Source organism: Pelodiscus sinensis, chromosome 9, assembly GCF_049634645.1.
Source record: "Pelodiscus sinensis isolate JC-2024 chromosome 9, ASM4963464v1, whole genome shotgun sequence".
NCBI classification, from domain to species: domain Eukaryota; kingdom Metazoa; phylum Chordata; order Testudines; family Trionychidae; genus Pelodiscus; species Pelodiscus sinensis.
The window spans coordinates 5,577,698-5,595,071 of NC_134719.1; the positions used below are offsets into that span (position 1 = coordinate 5,577,698).

The window sequence follows — 17,374 nt, forward strand, 5'->3', positions numbered from 1 at the left end:
AATGTTTATTTGTGCAGAGAGTGGGGGGAAGGGGAGGGTCGAAATGAAAGGAAGGGAACAGCCAAGTGTGAAGTTTGATCTGACTCTATCTAGCCCTCCGTTCTTTGAGACTGTCTCTGATCCAGTCAGTTACAGTTGGGTATTACGTCTCTCATTTAATTTATCCCGCCACAGCTTGAAGTGATACCATCGAGATAATCATCGGGTTCATGACTAAGTAGGAAAGCCTAGACAGCATGAGGATAATGAACACAGCCTTCGTTCAGTCAGTCAGGGATATTTCCCCATGTATGGATTGAGAGGGTAGGTTTAAAATTGTCAAGACAACTCAGGGAGGCTTACTTTGCAAGCAGGAAGCATAGTAACTAAAGGCTTTGCCACCAGCTGAATGTGGATTAACTGTGTGGACAAAGAACTAGTGATGGGAGATGAAAGAGCACGAAGTGGCTAATATATAGGAAGGAATTAGAGGGAGGGCAGTAAATACCTTCTTGGCAGTCACAATGGGCTCCAGGCGGGACCTAGTAGCGAAGTTCCAAACCTTCCCCTGGGAATCAAAGGTGCTCAGACACACCATAGTCAATGGCAACAGTCCTATTGGTTTTAATGGACACCTGATTTTGCCAGGTCCCCTTCCACAGTTGGGAGCCTGCTGCAAAGTTAAGATCCAAATCTCAATGAGAACTTCCCCAAATTTCAGCCTGATCAGGTGAGGGGTCAGGTCCATCTCTACCCAAAAATCAACAGGTGCTTTAGCTTCCTGGAAAGCACTTGTTATAACTATAATGGAGTTTTGAAACAGTGGGGTCCCAAGAGCACCAGGAGATGTTGATCCTTCTAGAGCTCCAGGAAGCATTATCCTCCCTCTAACCTCGTGGAACATTCTTGGTCAAGTCCCTGCTGCTCCCATTAGCTTTCGTTAGGGATGTAAAATCCCGTTTGATTAGTCAACTGGCAAAATGTTACCTTTAACCGGTTAACTGATTAAACGGGGACTGGTAAGGGGGATGTTCCAGCCCTCTGGCTAGAATCATAGAATACTAGGACTGGAAGGGACCTCGAGAGGTCATTGAGTCCAGACCCCTGCCCCCATGGCAGGACCAAATACTGTCTAGACCATCTCGGATAGACATTTATCTAACCTACTCTTAAATATCTCCAGAGACGGAGATTCCACAACCTCTGTGGGCAATTTATTCCAGTGTTTGACCACCCTGACAGTTAGGAACTTTTTCCTAATGTCCAACCCAAACCTCCCTTGCTGCAGTTTAAGCCCATTGCTTCTTGTTCTATCCTCAGAGGCCAAGATGAACAAGTTTTCTCCCTCCTCCTTATGACACCCTTTTAGATATCTGAAAAGGGCTATCATATCCCCCCCTCAATCTTCTCTTTTCTAAACTAAACAAACCCAGTTCTTTCAGCCTTCCTTCATAGGTCATGTTCTCTAGACATTTAATCATTTTTGTTGCTCTTCTCTGGACCCTCTCCAATTTCTCCACATCCTTCTTGAAATGCGGTGCCCAGAACTGGACACAGTACTCCAACTGAGGCCTAAATAGCGCAGAGTAGAGTGGAAGAATGACTTCTTTTGTCTTACTCACAACGCTCCTGTTAATACACCCCAGAATCATGTTCGCTTTCTTTGCGACAGCATCACACTGCTGACTCATATTCAGCTTGTTATTCACTATAACCCCTAGATCCCTTTCTGCTGTACTCCCTCCTGAACAGTCACTCCCCATTCTGTATGTGTGAAACTGATTGTTCCTTCGTAAGTGGAGCACTTTGCATTTGTCCTTTTTAAACTTCATCCTGTTTACCTCAGACCATTTCTCCAATTTGTCCAGATCATTTTGAATTATGACCCTATCCTCCAGATTACTCGCAGCCCCTCCCAGCTTGGTATCATCTGCAAACTTAATAAGTGTACTTTCTATGCCAATATCTAAATCGTTGATGAAGATACTGAACAGCCCAAAACAGACCCCTGAGGAACCCCACTTGTTATGCCTTTCCAGCCAGATTGTGAACCATTAATAACTACTCTCTGAGTACAGTTATCCAGCAAGTTATGCACCCACCTTATAGTAGCCCCATCTAAGTTGTATTTGCCTAGTTTATTGATAAGAATATCATGCGAGACCGTATCAAATGCCTTACTAAAGTTTAGGTATACCACATCCACCGTTCTCCCTTATCCACAAGACTCGTTATCCTATCAAAGAAAGCTATCAGATTGGTTTGACATGATTTGTTCTTTACAGATCCATGCTGGCTGTTCCCTATCACCTTGCCACCTTCCAAGCATTTACAGATGATTTCCTTAATTACTTGCTCCATTATCTTTCCTGGCACAGAAGTTAAACTAACTGGTCTGTAGTTGCCTGGGTTGTTCTTATTTCCCTTTTCATAAATGGGCGCTGTATTTGCCCTTTTCCAGTCTTCTGGAATCTCTCCTGTCTCCCATGATTGTCCAAAGATGATAGCTAGAGGCTCAGATACCTCTTCTATCAGCTCCTTGAGCATTCTAGGATGCATTTCATCAGGCTCTGGTGAATTGCAGGCATCTAACTTTTCTAGGTGATTTTTAACTTGTTCTTTTTAAATTTTGTCTTCTAAACCTAGCCCCTTCCCACTAGCATTCGCTATGTTAGGCATTCCTTCAGACTTCTTGGTGAAAATCAAAACAAAGAAGTCATTAAGCATCTCTGCCATTTCCGAGTTTCCTGTTACTGTTTCTCCCTCCTCACTGAGCACTGGGCCTGCCCTGTCCTTAGTCTTCCTCTTACTTCTAATATATTTATAAAATGTCTTCTTGTTTCCCTTTATTCCCATAGCTAGTCTGAGCTCATTTTGTGCCTTTGCCTTTCTAATCTTGCCCCTGCATTCCTGTGTTGTTTGCCTATATTCATCCTTTGTCATTTGTCCTATTTTCCATTTTTTATAGGACTCCTTTTTTATTTTTAGATCATGCAAGACCTCGTGGTTAAGCCAAGATGGTGTTTTGCGTTGGTAGGGGAAGCTCTCCCCCAACACCTGCCAAAACCAGGCAGGAGAGGCCACGCAGGCTGGGATTTGGCAGCGTTGCACGGGGGTTGGGTAGGGGCACAGAAGCAGCAGCAGAGGAAGCGGGGTGAGCTGCCAGCTCCCAGCCAGTACAGGTTCATTAAGGGTGAGGCTTACCAGGACACCAGTTAACTGGTTATCCACTCACATCCCTAGCTTTCATAAACACACCTTTCCTCCTCATCTGAGGTTAAATGGCAAGACAGGATGTTAGGAGCCTAAAAACGGGAGCTGAGCCTGAATGAGAACTGCCGATTCCAGGCGACTCCACAAAGTGCAGGCAGGGTTGCCAGATAGTTTCAACAAAAATACCGGACACACTTGACATGACATCACAATCGACATTACATCTTATTTAGAAAATACCTGGCATTTCTATTTTCTCCATTTGTTTCCCAAACAGAAAAGCTCAAATACTGGACTGTCCGGTTCAAAACTGGACCCATGGCTACCCTAGGTGTGGGCGAGTTCAAAATATGGAGCAGGATCTGAGTTTGGAGATTCAGGGCAGTGTCTGTTAATTGTACAGGCCCAGAGCCTCCCACCGGTTTAGGCACCAAACCTTTGAGGTATCTCCCAAAAACTTCACTCCGAATCAAAGCTGCTAAGCAGATAGTTCCATACAGTTCAGATCTGTTTTGAATCAGCATCCAGACTTCCCCAATGCTAGAATAGGGGGTTCTGAGCCACCTTTACTTATCACAGTTGGATTTAGGAACCTTCACCGTCACGTAATGCACTGTGTGGTTGGCTAATGCTGCTACTTACTAATATCCAAGGCCCAGTCCGGCATTCCTTATGGAACCAAAACTCTCCCTGAAGTCACTAGAGTTGTGGGTGCTTGTACACACTGAAGGGGGCCGTCTCTCAATTTTAACAACATTTGGAGGGCAATTAAAATCAATGGTATAGCAGCATTATAGCAACCACAAGGTCTCCAGATATCAGTAGGAAATACTGTACAGAAGTTCCAGGCAAAATAGAGGACCCAATTACAAATGTCATAGTGCCAACTTGACCAATGGGGAACTGATTTACGACATTCTCAAAGAAGCAGTCAGTTTCAGCATACAGCTTAATTTTCTCATCTGCATGAAACAATTCAGAAGTCGAAGGAACTCTGGGCATGGAGCATTCCTGGTTAAAAATGCAAATACCGACAGTTTCATTCTGAAACAAATCAAAGTCAAATACAACTGGGTGATCACTTGTAGCTTTTCCCTTCCTGATGGTATCAGATTAATGGACTGAGTATACAAAGTCCTGCTTAAAATCTGCAAAGACACAAAGCTGCCTTTCAAATGGGGGGAGGAGGGGGAAGCAAATGATTATTTTTAAACTTACTAGGGAAATAAGTTGGATTTTTCCCTAAAAAACACAAGCATGAAGAGGTTTTAATGAGGCACAATTACAAGACTTAATTTCCAAATATTATATAATATATGCGATATTGCAGTAATGCTGAAAGCAGGTAAAAAGTGCTGATGCCCTTAGCAGATTTGGAAGTGTAATTTAGCGCAGATGTTCTCAAACCACACACATAGACGGACGGAGTGGAATATAAGAACTGGTCAAGTTCTGATTTCCATTTTTAGTAAGGTTAATTATGTGTTTCTTACAGAAAGATCCAAGATCTAGAATGAAGAGGAGAGAAATCTAGTTATAGGAACCCACACCTCTCAATTAGCACAGAAATACTCCAAACAGTGGGACTGCCAGACATAGTGATAACATTACAAATTACTACCACCAAACAATTTGCCAGGTGCCAGGATGTATTCATCCTAAAGGAAGCAAGCAAAGAGCTATCTGGTTTGTTTTACTTAATTTTGTCTCATGTTGTTTTAAGAGCCACCTTTCCAAAAGTGGCTTCACGCTGAGAAAAAAAACATGTTTAAAATGATTCTTGAATGGTGACGTATTTTCACAGCAACATCAACAATCCATAATCAAATAGACAAATTCAATAATCAAAACCTAACACTGTGTTAATAAATTCAGAATTTTCCACAACATTCACCTTTCCTGTCCATTAAAAAAAAAATCTCCTTTACTAAAGTTGGTAATTGCCCCATTTTTTTAAAAAAGGAAGGGGGATTCTAGGTACATTTTAAAAATTAGTGACTAAAAAGGAAAATAAGTTGAATTTCCATCTTCAAAGTGCTATGATTTTTTTTTTTTTTGCACAATTCTATTTCCCTCACACACACAAAAATGTACAATAGGATTCACATTTAAAAGGTTTCCAAGCGTAGATTTTTAGCTAAGGCTTTTTCATGTGTATCATTTTAAGTACTATTTGACTTACTATGGCCAACTTAGGACTCGATCAATATTGGGAGGGACAGTGGTTAATTATTTAGACTTCAGTTTTAAAGTAGTATGTGATCAACCAAAAGAAAAGGCAGTTAACCCTTTGAAGGAAAGGTAGAAGCAAATGCCTGGTCAGAAAACACTGATATTTGTAGGTTTTGGTTTAGAAATAACAATTTTTAACAACTCAAACTGTATACTTTCCATACCTGAGAGCCCAGGTTCTCTCAGACTTATTATGGGAACTTTGTATATAATGCTAGACTAACCACAGGGAACAAGAAATGAATTTACTTTTGCAAAAAGAACAAAAAAAAAAGTGATTTTTCCCTGTAAAGCAAAACCCCCATTAAATAATTGAGAAAAAAAAGCATCAGTTGGTGACAGTTTCTCCACTGAAAAGGCCCCTGAGGGTTTTTTGTTTAAATAAGGACAGCAGGGTTACAACTGGAAATAGCTGCACTTACAGTAAGGATTAAAGCCGGTTACAAAAACTGATACACTGTAATTGTAAATCATAGTTTTCACTGGAATATTTCCCCTCCCACTCTTTTTGCTCATTTTCAGAATTTCCAGTCTGTCTAATTGGTCAATTTCACAGAGCAAAGTTAAATCCACTCAAGCCAAATAGTCACTGGCATGGGATTTGATTTTAAAAGCTGAATCTTCAACAGAAAGAGACATTCTGGATTCAAGCTACGCCAACCCTTGCTCCTCAATCTGTCCATCGCTTTCCAAACTTCTCCTCCTCTTAACAAGCCTCCTCCCCGTTGCAGATCCGAGAAATGAAAATTCCATTTCTCTCAGCGCACAACAGCTTATATAAAGTCCATATCTTTAGGCATGGAATAACACAAGGACACCCAAGCCGCTTGTACAACATTAAACACCCAGAAAATGACATTAAAACTATACCCCTTCCCCCCGGGCACCTTTCAATTCATAATTTTACTTCTTAGTTGCAGGGAAGGAGAGGATGTTGGTAAAACTTTGTGCCAAGTTGCTGCAGAAATCAGACATGTTCCCTTGCATTTTTATTAACTTACGGACAGCACATCTCAAGCTTCTGAATATCACAAAGAGAGATAAAGTGGGGTGGGTGTGCATTTGTGTTGTGGTGGCTGTCCCGCACACACACTGAGGGAAAGTCACCTCTGCAGGTAGACGGTACCATCAGTGTTCGGTTGCTAAGGGACTGCTCTAAAGGTCTTTGCAGCCTCAACGGTCTTTAGCTTATGCTGTGTCTGCCTGAGTCCCCTTAGCCTGGTGCTTCTCAGCTTTCCTCTCCCCATGCTGGGATGGACAAAGAGACCCATGGGGCCAAGCCCCCCTTACCTGGGAGAAGTTGAGCCCATTCAATGGGTGACACTGTTCCTCCACCCTCTCCACAGCCCCTGTCCTCTTCTTCATCCGCTCGGCCTCCTGGGCCAGGTAGAGGTCTAGCACAGGCACTCCTCGGGAGCGGATGTCCGTCTCTGTCAGGGAATTGACCATCAGCATCACCCAGACGGGCCTCTTGCGCTCCCAGTTGCCGGCGATGGCGTTGAAGAGGTAATCGGCGTACAGCCCCTTGCCCCGCTGGTCTGGGGTCATCCAGTGCGGCAGCATCAGCTTGACGTACTCCAGGTGCCGCTTGAGGCGACGGTAAAGCTCCCGAGGCAGCACGTCCTGTAGGTTCTCACCATGGGGCAGCATCTGGCAACTGGCCAGGCCCGAGATGGTGTAGGGGTCTGTGAGATCCAGTTCAAAGTATACATTGGTGCTGGCCTGGAAGGCTGCCTTGGAGTTCTCCGGGATGAAGTCCCACACCCGTGTGTAGGGCACATGGATGGTGCCAAACAAGTAGGCCGGGGGGTCCCGACGGATGGTCCACAAGAAGGAATTTAGCTCTCCCTGCTGTGGATGGGAACAGGCAGAGTCAGTTTTGGGGACAAGATGCAGGGCCACAAAACTTTCAGCTTCATTACCACCAGCACTACAATTGACAGGTACTTTTTTTCCCCTCTTCCTTCTTTTTCGGTTATAAAATCTGAGAGTCCCCACATTTTCAGATGAGCTTGAATGGAGAAAAAAGGGGGTTTTGCCCACAAAAGCTCACGATACCTCAGTCTCTAAGGTGCCACAGGACTACTCGTTGTTTTTAAAGTTACAGACCAATACGGCTCCCCCTCGGACAAAGGATAGAATACGAGAGAATTTTACATACAACGACTCTGCTGTACACACTTTATCTACAACACACACTACCAACTTGAGGATAATACACTGCATCAGCCGAGATGTCTATGAGGTAGACTGTTTTGGTGTATATCTCTACAGATCCAGATGCAACACACAAACACACACTCCACACACACATATTCTGAGCCTCTATAATGTACACGTACAGAAAAAATAAAGCTTCTGTGCATGTACCTATCTGTATATGAAATCTTAGTCATTTGCATTGTTATTTGCTTGTCGTACAATACTTCATGTGCAGTACACATCTAAAACTTTGGTTCTGTCTCCACTTGAGTAGCAGTAGCATGTACTAATGTAGCTCTGGGTGAATTAATAAATTGTTGGCTAGTTAAGAATTAAGCAAGGGCTCATATTTAGGAAATACAGTTCAATTTCCAAGTTGCCCTGAAAGGAATCCAGCCTTAAAATTAGCAAGCTAGCACTCCCTGCATTCAATAACAGGGAGGTAATATGCTTAGATTCCATTTTCTGTTGGCAATAACACTTATCCAATTAGCAAATCTAGCTGGTTAAGATTTCAGCTTTAAAAATCTAATTGGTATCTTGGCAAATTCATAAAAAAAAATTATTGCTTTTCTGTAACTATATTTACCTGTGTTTCTATAGCTCTATGTACCTGCCTCTGCATAGTAAGTATATAACCAGATACATGTGATGATGGCGAGGTCACATAGCTATAGATGTAATACATATACTGAAGCTATGTTAGTGCCTATACCCATGCAGGGCTAAGGGGAGGCTGTGCGTGTGTGTGTGTGTGTGTACACAAACACAGAAATTGTATTGATACCCAAGTATAAGCAAGACACCCAAAACGTGCATGTTGCCATGCAGCCTGCAGTCATAGCCACATGTGCGTAGGCACCACATCCACAGGGCTGGGTCTATCGAGAGGCACAGCCCGGTGTGCATAGAGGTGTGGTTGGACTAGCTCTCTGCATGTGTGGATCTCACCCTGGTAGCTGGCATGCCTGGAGTGAACTGGGCAGCCATCCTGTGCCCCTGGAAGCAAGCTCTGGTCCAGCAGAGGAGAGGGAGGCAAGCAAGGCAGGGATGGGTCCTTGGAAAGGTCTCCCTACTCTGATGGGGCAGGGGGGTGACTTGGGTGGGGAGGGCAGAAAGCAGCAATTACCCCCCGCCCACACACAGTGGCACCTGGAGGACAACGCCAAGGTCTGCTCGTGCTCGGGGCGTGGGCTCCAAGCAGGCTGGGGAAGGGGGAAACTAGCTCACCGATCGAGGCAGCTCACATTGCCCGGTGTCGATCTGCTTCCTCCTGGGTGCAACGCCCGGCAGGAGCCCCCCGAAGACGAGGTAGAGCAGCGCCAGCTTGGGTCGCATCCTGCCTCTCCCCAGCGGAGCCTTCCCGGGCGGCTTCTTTGGGTCTCCTCGGAGCTCAGTCCCCCCCACTTTCTCCCCGGCTTGTTCTTCAAACAAACTTTGCCCGTCCCGTCCGCAGGTGACAAGTGCGAAGCCAGGGGCTGGCGGCGCCCGGAGCTCCCTCCGGGCTCAGGGCTGGGCCGAGGGGCCGAGGCTCCGCAGAGGCTGAGCCCCGCGTTGCGGCTGCTCCCCAGCCTCCGCCATGCTTCCCGTGCAACTCGGAGGAGCCACTCCGGAGCTGGCCGGAGCAAGTTTGGTCGGCGTGGGGAAGGGGGTGGGAGAGCCCAGGCGCGTGGCGGGAGGGGGGTGGGTGGGAGCCCCGCGGGTGAGGATGGATGCGGGGCTTGCTATTTGAACAGGCACGGGAAGGCGGGTACTGATCTGCATGTCAGGCTCTCTCACACGCGCAGCGAGGAGGCAAAAACTCCCAGCCACTTCCAACTTTCCCAAACTTCCCATCCTCCTGGAACTTTTTTTTTGGTGGTTGTGGCGCTGCGGCGCCGCTAGAGGGCGCTTGTTTCTCAATCATCTAAACCAGCTGGCGCTGGAGGCGTAATCCACAATCATCTTCACCTTGCCTGCAAAGGGACCAGCTGGAGCCGTCAGCTGGGTTCCTAGTTTCAGGGCCTTGGGCTTCAATTATCCCCAATGGGAGCAGCCTGATTTTTCACCTGCAACGGGAGGAAGTGAAGGGCTGAGACTTTCTCTCTGGACATACAGGTCCAAGACACCTCCCTCAATTAGACTGGGCAGGTGAGTTTCTTTTTCAAATCATTGTCAAACTGCCAACCTCTCTCCTCAGTGCTGGAGAAGAAGAGGAAGATTTTTTTTTCTCCTGCAGTTTTATTTCTTGCTCTGGGCAGGATCGCATGTGGGTGTTTGTCTAATTCATTACCCTGGAATGTGTTTCCTTTAGTTGGCTCTGAGTCCTTCTCCCCAAACTGTAAAAAAAATTACAGATGCCTCTCCCTCGCACCCCTATCCTTTATTATAGAATCAAACCACAACTTTACTTTTAAGCTTTTGAAACTGTTGAATATGGATTTTCCCACATCCATCCCCCTTTGCAGCTGCCTTTGGCCCTGGGGGTTGAAATTAGGCTGGAAAGCCCCATGAGAAAGTATGTTGGGTTCAAAAAGTGCTTGAGCCCAATTTGCAAACCGAAGACACTCAGGTAAGATCCTGTCCAAGAATCTCAAAGCATGCGTGGCTTGCCACCGATTCCAAGTGGCTGTGAGGGGTGGTTTGGACCAAGAGCTGACAGGATTGGAATGAAGTTGGCAGGTGAAATCTTGATCCAATTAAAGTCCATAAAAGTTTTGCCATTGACTTCACCATGGTCAGGATTTCACCAGCACTTCCATTTACTTATTGCTTGGACAAATTGAACGTTACTGAGGGGAGCAAAAGAAGCAGCTGCCCCAGGAACAGACATTTAAAAAAGCCCAGGGCTTCTGGCCACCACTGTTGTAACCTCGGCAGCTGCTGCAGTCCAAGCTCCGGGCCCTCTAAATCAGTGGTCTCCAAAGTGGGGTGTGCACACCCCAAGGGGTGTGCAAGATGATCCATTGGGGCACGGGAAGAAAATTCCCTGGTGCCGGCCATGTACAGGGCACAGTGGGGCCAAGGGAGGTGGGTCCAACAGAGCGCATGTACAGCATGCTCAAATGCTGTGCAACAGCTGAGAGGGGAGATGCCCAGGCATGGCAGGACGTCAAGGCCCGGGACTTTAAAAATGCCTGGCCCAGCGTTGCACTGGTCAGCCTGGCACGTGGTCTGTAGCCCTGGAAGCATCTGGGGACTGGGCTGCAGGGACTTCTGGGACCCAATCACAGACTCCAGCCTCGCAAATTGGAAAGCAGAAGGTGGAGGAGGGGAAGGGGGAAAAATAGGGGGAAGGGGTGGGAGAGGAAAGGGCTTGTGCTGAGGGGAGGGAGGAAGGTCAGGAGAATAAAGGGAAAGGGACAGGAACCTCCAGGAGAGACAAATACCAGGGGGCCAAGTGGAGACAATGAGGAAAAGGGCAGGAGTGGGGACAGAGTGATGCTGGGAGAGGAGAGGGGAAGGGCATTGGGGGCTAGAAGGAGGAGGGGGAGGTGCTGGGACAAGGCTTGAAAGAAGGGGTGGGCATGAGGAAGATGGGGATGGAGCAAGTCATGTGTTAGGGCATAGGCATGAGGGGAACGGGGGCAGTGGATGGTGAGGGGGTGGGCATCGGGGGAAAAAGAGGGCAGAGGGGGTAGGGGCAGTGAGGGAAGGTGGAGGCACCAGGAGGGTTCAGGGGTAAGGGAAGGTGCAGGTGCCAGGGGATTCTGGGGGTGAAGCAGAAGGGCAAACACCAGCACCAGAGGAGAGAGGCAGGGCAGGTGTGTAGAGGGAGGTGTTAGGAGAGGGGATCAGGAGGCAGACCTCACATGATCAGAGTGGGGCTACTGGAGGAGTGTGCACAGGGGAGAGAAGGGCAGGTGGAGGGGGGCAGGTTGCAGCAGGGCTGAGGGCAATGAGAAGGGCAGGAGTCAGAACAGCAGAGGAGGGTGTGGGGTTGGGGGGCAGAAGGCACCAGGGGAGCTGATGGAGCAAGGGGAGGAGACATGGCAGCAGAGAGAAAAGATAGAGGTTTATAAGACTTTTATTAATAAATGTACATATATTGGGGGTGCATGCTCAAAAAATTTTTACCGGTAGGTGTGCGTGATCAAAAAAGTTTGGAGACCACTGCTCTAAATCACTGCTGGAGCCCTCGGAAGTGCTGAAGGGCTGGGTGGGGAGGGTAGCCTCCAAACTTGCCCCTTCCATCCAAGGCCCTACCCCTTTCAGGCGGGTGGAGATGAAGACTCTTGTCAGCCTTGATGTTACCCCTCTGCACATGGAATCCCTGAATCTAAAATTGATGGTATATATCTTGGCTTGAAGCTGAGTTGCAAATGCCCACATCCAGAAAACAGCTGGTCCCTATCGGTAGGAAGCCAAATCCTGAATCTAAACACTCCCCAAAACTTGGGGATGTTTATATATCTGAGCTTCCAAAGCTCAGCTCTATGTTAAAACATAAAATCAACCTAGGGCAGGTATCGTGTTCTTTTTGTGCGTATCACATGCCCACTGTACTAGAAGCAATTGAAGGTGACTGGCCTTTTAATAACAAAAAAAAAAAAAGTTAGTTCCTTACTCATGCAAATCCCGTACTATTTCCTGTGACCTTTAATCAAAATTCTCTTTTTTGTTAATGGGCATTTGCAAGGTGGCAGCTGGCAGGATCGGGTCCCTCTGACTAATTATAAATAAGACTCTTCTAAAAGCAGGGCACAGACTGAAATGACGTCACATGTATCAGTCACTGTGGTTACTGTTAAACAACTGTAACTACACCCGCCGACTGAAGGGGCTTTGACGTTGAAAGCAAATCAGATTTGTTTTGCTTGGATTCAGTTTCTGGCCTCCAGATATGAACACAGTGTGTTCTCCTAACAATAGCTTTGATATCAGTGGCACATTTTTATAGAGGAAAATTAGACCCATGGATTTATCAGACCGATCCTAGAGATAGGAAACACACACAGACGGCAGGGAAAGAGACTTTTCCCAGCAAGGCCACGATTTGGTCGAGACTTCGGTGGGGCTAACCATGTGTGTAAAGTGCCTTACGCATGTAAGTCTGTACCGGACCAGGGTTTTACAAGAGCCCTGGAAAGCTTGCAAACTGCACCATGGCTTTGCCCATGCAGAGCTCTTTGCAGGTGCCAGGTTTGAATTTGTAAACATGTGTATCGGCTGCATGCGCGTGCAGCAGGAGGAGTGCATTTCTCCTGGGTGCTGACTGCCACAGCTGCACGTACCAGAAGCATTAAATTGGACTCCCCAGCCTTTTTGTGCTGGCAAGGCCTTCTCAGCGAGGGCCAGTGGAGGCTCTGGACTTTTTTGATGGGCGAGGCGCAACTCATGAGACAGTTCTTTCCACCTCTACCCTTGTATGATGTAATCACTATTAAAGCATGCCTTATTTATAGTGAAGAACCTGGAAGTACCATCACCACTGCTCAGACTAGTGCAAGGGGCGTGCGAGACAGGCCTGCGTGCCTCACTAGTGATTCCTCATGCATATTCCAGTGGGGGTAGGAAATAGGGGAGTGCAGGATGCATCCCCACCCCTAGTAAATCACTGCCAGGCTTGAATGTTGCAGCCCCCCCCCCCCCGGTTACCATAGCAACACCCTTGTGAAGTGACTCCTGGGCATGGTAAATCGCCGCGGTAACGAGGCAGCTTTCTGAGGCACCCCGCCTGTTCCAAGATGCGAGCCTCACGTTCTTCTAATGTTCCGGCCTTGCGAGGGGAGGGTTGGGTGGGCCATTTCAGTCACCTCACAGTGTGTTCTTAAAGCTGGAAACACTTAGCAATTATGTGCCCGAGACTATGCACGCAACATGTGCTTTGTAGCATTGGGGAATTCTTGGGCACTTCACTTTCCGGGCCTGACGAACCATCCTTTGGTGACGGCTTTGGAACTGACTTCCATCTTTGGTCTAAAATAACCCTTCACTGGTGACCTCCAGGGCATGCTGCAAAAGCCGTTAGGCTGCAAAACTGCTAGGCCATGGGTGTGTTCCTAGTGAGACTGGCTGCTTTATCTTATATGATTAAACTTAAAAACAACAAATAGTCTGGTAGCATTTTAAAGACTAACAAAACATGTTACCAAAGATGGTGGCAGGAGCTTTCCTGGGCACAGCCCACTTCTTCAGACAACTGGAGTGTTGGAAGTCCAGAATCAAGAATAAATAAAGGGAAAGAGGGTGGGGGGGAATCTGAAGAAGTGGGCTGTGGCCACAAAAGCTCATGATACCATCTGCATGTTTTTTTAGTCTTTAAAGTGCTGCCAGACTATTTGTTGTTGTTTTTAAGTGTTTCCTGTGACAGACGATCTTGGCTACCCCTCTGAAACTTTTGTATATGATTAGTTAATGCTACTTCCTGGCTGAGTAAACATGTTACCTGAAGATGAGTATTTACTGCCGCTGGATGGTTGCCACTATGCTGGGGTAAACTGAGTTGATAATTAGGACACTTGCAGTTTTTAATCTGGAAGCTTCTCCATTGCTTAAATCCAAAAAGCCACATAAGGAATAAGATGTATGCACATAAGCTCTCATGCCCTGTATGGAGGGAATCTGGGAGGTTTCTCACTGCCTCACTCACTTGAATACCCAGAGCCAGCCCAAGCTATGGGCTGACCGGGTTGCCGCCCAGGGCGCCCCATTGTACGGGGCGCCGTGTGGGACTGCCGGACCAGGAGGGGCCGGGGCCATGCATGTGCCGGGTGCTTGGGGGCGGGGCCGCTGTGTGTCCAGGGGCGAGGCCGCGCATGCGCCACACTCCTGCGGGCGGCGCCTCGCTCCTGGGGTGCACAAATGATTCTGGCCGGCCCTGTGAATACCATAATATGCTGTAAACACAACACCAAAACAGGGTCAGAAGCAGTGTTCCCTGTAAGCTGAGTGCTTGTGTGGCCACTCAGGAGAGACTGAAATCCCACCCAACTGAGTAGCAGAGTGCTCATAGCTAGGTTGTTTTGTTTCTACTTGGTGGTGCACATTCACACATGCCTTGGGGCATTTAAAAGTTATTCTGCACATGGATGGAAAAGATTATAGGGACCATTGGTCAAACATCACCGCTGTCTGTGAAGTCCAGGATCCAAAGCTGTTTGTTCCTTCCTATCTTCTTTCCATTACTCTGGTAGAACTGAGTGTTTATTTTCAACCAGTTGCAGCGTGTGGTGCTTTCTTTAGAGAAAAACAGATGGTGTGTCCCCCACCCCTCCAGATAAGGACAGGGACTGTGCAGTGAATCTTCCCTCTTCTTTCCATAAAACCCTTCAGAGGTTAACAGTTTGTCGGAAGAGGTGAAATCCTTGCTACCTGGCCAAGGGCAAAAATACTGTTGGTGCTGGAGCAGTAGTTTTCTACCATTTCCCTTGCTGTCCCTAGACCCCATGAAACATCCCTTCCCAAAGTACTCCATTTATGAAGGAACAATCGGTTTCACACATACAGAATGGGAAGTGACTATCTAGGAAGGAGTACTGCAGAAAGGGATCAGGGGACTTAGTGGACCACAAGTTAAACATGAGTCAATAGTGTGACACTTGCAAAAAAAAAAGCAAACTTGATTCTGGGATGCATTAACAGGAGTGTTGTGTGCAAGACACAAGGGCTGTGTCTAGACTGGCAAGTTTTTCCGCAAAATCACATGATTTTGCGGAAAAACTTGCCAGCTGTCTACACTGGCCGCTTGAATTTCCGGAAAAGCACTGACTATCTCCTGTAAAATCATCAGTGCTTTTCCAGAAATACTATGCTGCTCCCGTTCGGGCAACAGTCCTTTTCCGAAAGACTTTTGCGCGAAAGGGCCAGTGTAGACAGCATAGTATTGTTTTCCGCAAAAAAGCCCCGATCGTGAAAATGGCGATCGGGACTTTTTTGCAGAAAACCGCGTCTAGATTGGTCACAGACACTTTTCTGCAAAAAGTGCTTTTGCGGAAAAGCATCCTGCCAATCTAGACGTGCTTTTCCGAAAATGCTTTTAACGGAAAACTTTTCCATTAAAAGCATTTCCGGAAAATCATGCCAATGTAGACGTAGCCAAGAAGTCATTCCTCCGCTTTAGTTTGCACTGATTAGGCCTCAGTTGGCGTATTGTGTCCATTCTGGGCACCGCATTTCAAGAAAGATGTGGAGAAATTGGAGAAGGTCCAGAGAAGAGCAACAAAAATGATTAAAGGTCTAGAAAATGAGCTATGAGGGAAGGCAGAAAGAACTGGGCTTGTTAAAGAAGACTGAGAGGGGACATGATAGCTGTTTTCAAGTATCTAAAAGGGTGTCACAAAGAGGAGGGAGAAAAATTGTTCTCCTTGGCCTCTGAGAATAGGACAAGAAGCAATGGGCTTAAATTGCAAGAAGGGAGGTTTAGATTGGACATTAGGAAAAACTTCCTAACTGTCAGGCTGGTGAAACACTGGAATAAATTGCCCAGGGAGGTTGTGGAATCTCCATCACTGAAGATATTTAAGAGTAGGTTAGACAGACACCTGTCAGGGATGAGCTAGACAGTACTTAGTCCTGCTGGGAGGGCAGGGGACTGGACTCTATGATCTCTCGAGATCCCTTCCAGTTCTAGTGTGCTATGGTTCTATGATCTCAGAATTGCTGAGAGAGGATGCAGTGTGGACTCACTAGGTCTTGCTCAGGAGAAGGGATTTCTCATGCCAGTGCCAGCAATGGCAACTGTGCGTACACCCAGTCTGATCTTCCTCCGAGGGTCCTGTTCCCCATAGCCGTTCCACGTGCAGCAAGCTGTTCCACATGCTCTTTGTCCTAAAGACTGTAACTAGGATATGGCACTGCCATTCCCCTGAGCACCACCGTGATGCTCGGTTTGACCCCTTGCAAGGGCAGCGTCACACTGTATCACCCCATTAGCAGAACAAGGAATGAATGAGCTACGCTTCTTTCTGCTTTGGGGAGGGAACATTTGACTCTTGGCATTACTATGCCCACCTGCCTAAGGATTTGTCCATTCCCCCCCATGCCCTATCCTGGGGAGGGTGCAAATCTCAATCGGTCCCCTAGTATATTGGTGCCACTCCAGCAAGGGCGGTAGTTGTGTATGGGCCCAGCTCGCAGTGCTCCTAACAAGACTAGATCTATCTGTGCACGAGGGCAGGGCAGTAAAAGGCAGGTGCATTGGGATCAACGTATACCTGTTTTATGGACAATCCCTGAACTGGCCCTTAAGTTGCAAGCACCACTTGTTGATTTGTACTGCTGGCGGGTGAGATGACTAAAGTGACTGTAAAGAGAAAAGGAACATACATCCCAGCAGGAGACAGAAGCCAAAGTGTCCTATTAAAGTGCCGGAGTCGGGCTGTAGAAACTTCAGTCGACGTTCCAAGGGAGCAGGAACGGCAGACCGCAAATTGCATGCCATCCATCAGGACATCTCACCTAGGACTTCAACGCACGCCGCAGACAGATGACTTTTACGAGGCCATCACTTCTGCAGCAGCAAGGGAAATTAATTCTTTGGTATACTTGTAATTTTTCTTTTTAAGATCAGTTCCATATGTTCCTGTACTACTCATTTAAACACAGCAGTTTAGGGCAAATCTGAAGTGATGTTAGTCCTCTTCTAATGTAAATATTTACCAAAAACATTAAATAATTGTTCTGATCTTTGGATGTGTCTAGCTCTTTACCTGCTACTGTAGGTTTGTAACTAGAGCCATTTAAGGGCTGTGAGAGAAACCCCAAAGCCTGTAAAAGAAGTTAATGGTTTAGTCACTAGTGTGCTGGCAGAAAAGGCTAGCAAAAAAAT

General features: G+C 46.9%; 1 protein-coding gene across 1 annotated transcript in view; it reads right to left on the reverse strand.

Annotated features, from left to right (window-relative positions):
- The window catches only part of TRABD2B (TraB domain containing 2B), a 540,370-nt gene extending 531,269 nt beyond the window's left edge, over positions 1 to 9,101 (reverse strand). The window contains exons 1-2 of the mRNA XM_006126436.3: positions 8,857 to 9,101; positions 6,715 to 7,275 (exon numbers count right to left, since the gene is read on the reverse strand). Of these exons, the coding sequence (XP_006126498.2) occupies positions 6,715 to 7,275; positions 8,857 to 8,964 (669 nt within the window). The 5' untranslated portion in view covers positions 8,965 to 9,101. The remainder of the gene's footprint in view (positions 1 to 6,714; positions 7,276 to 8,856) is intronic.
- Positions 9,102 to 17,374: the final 8,273 nt, after the last annotated feature.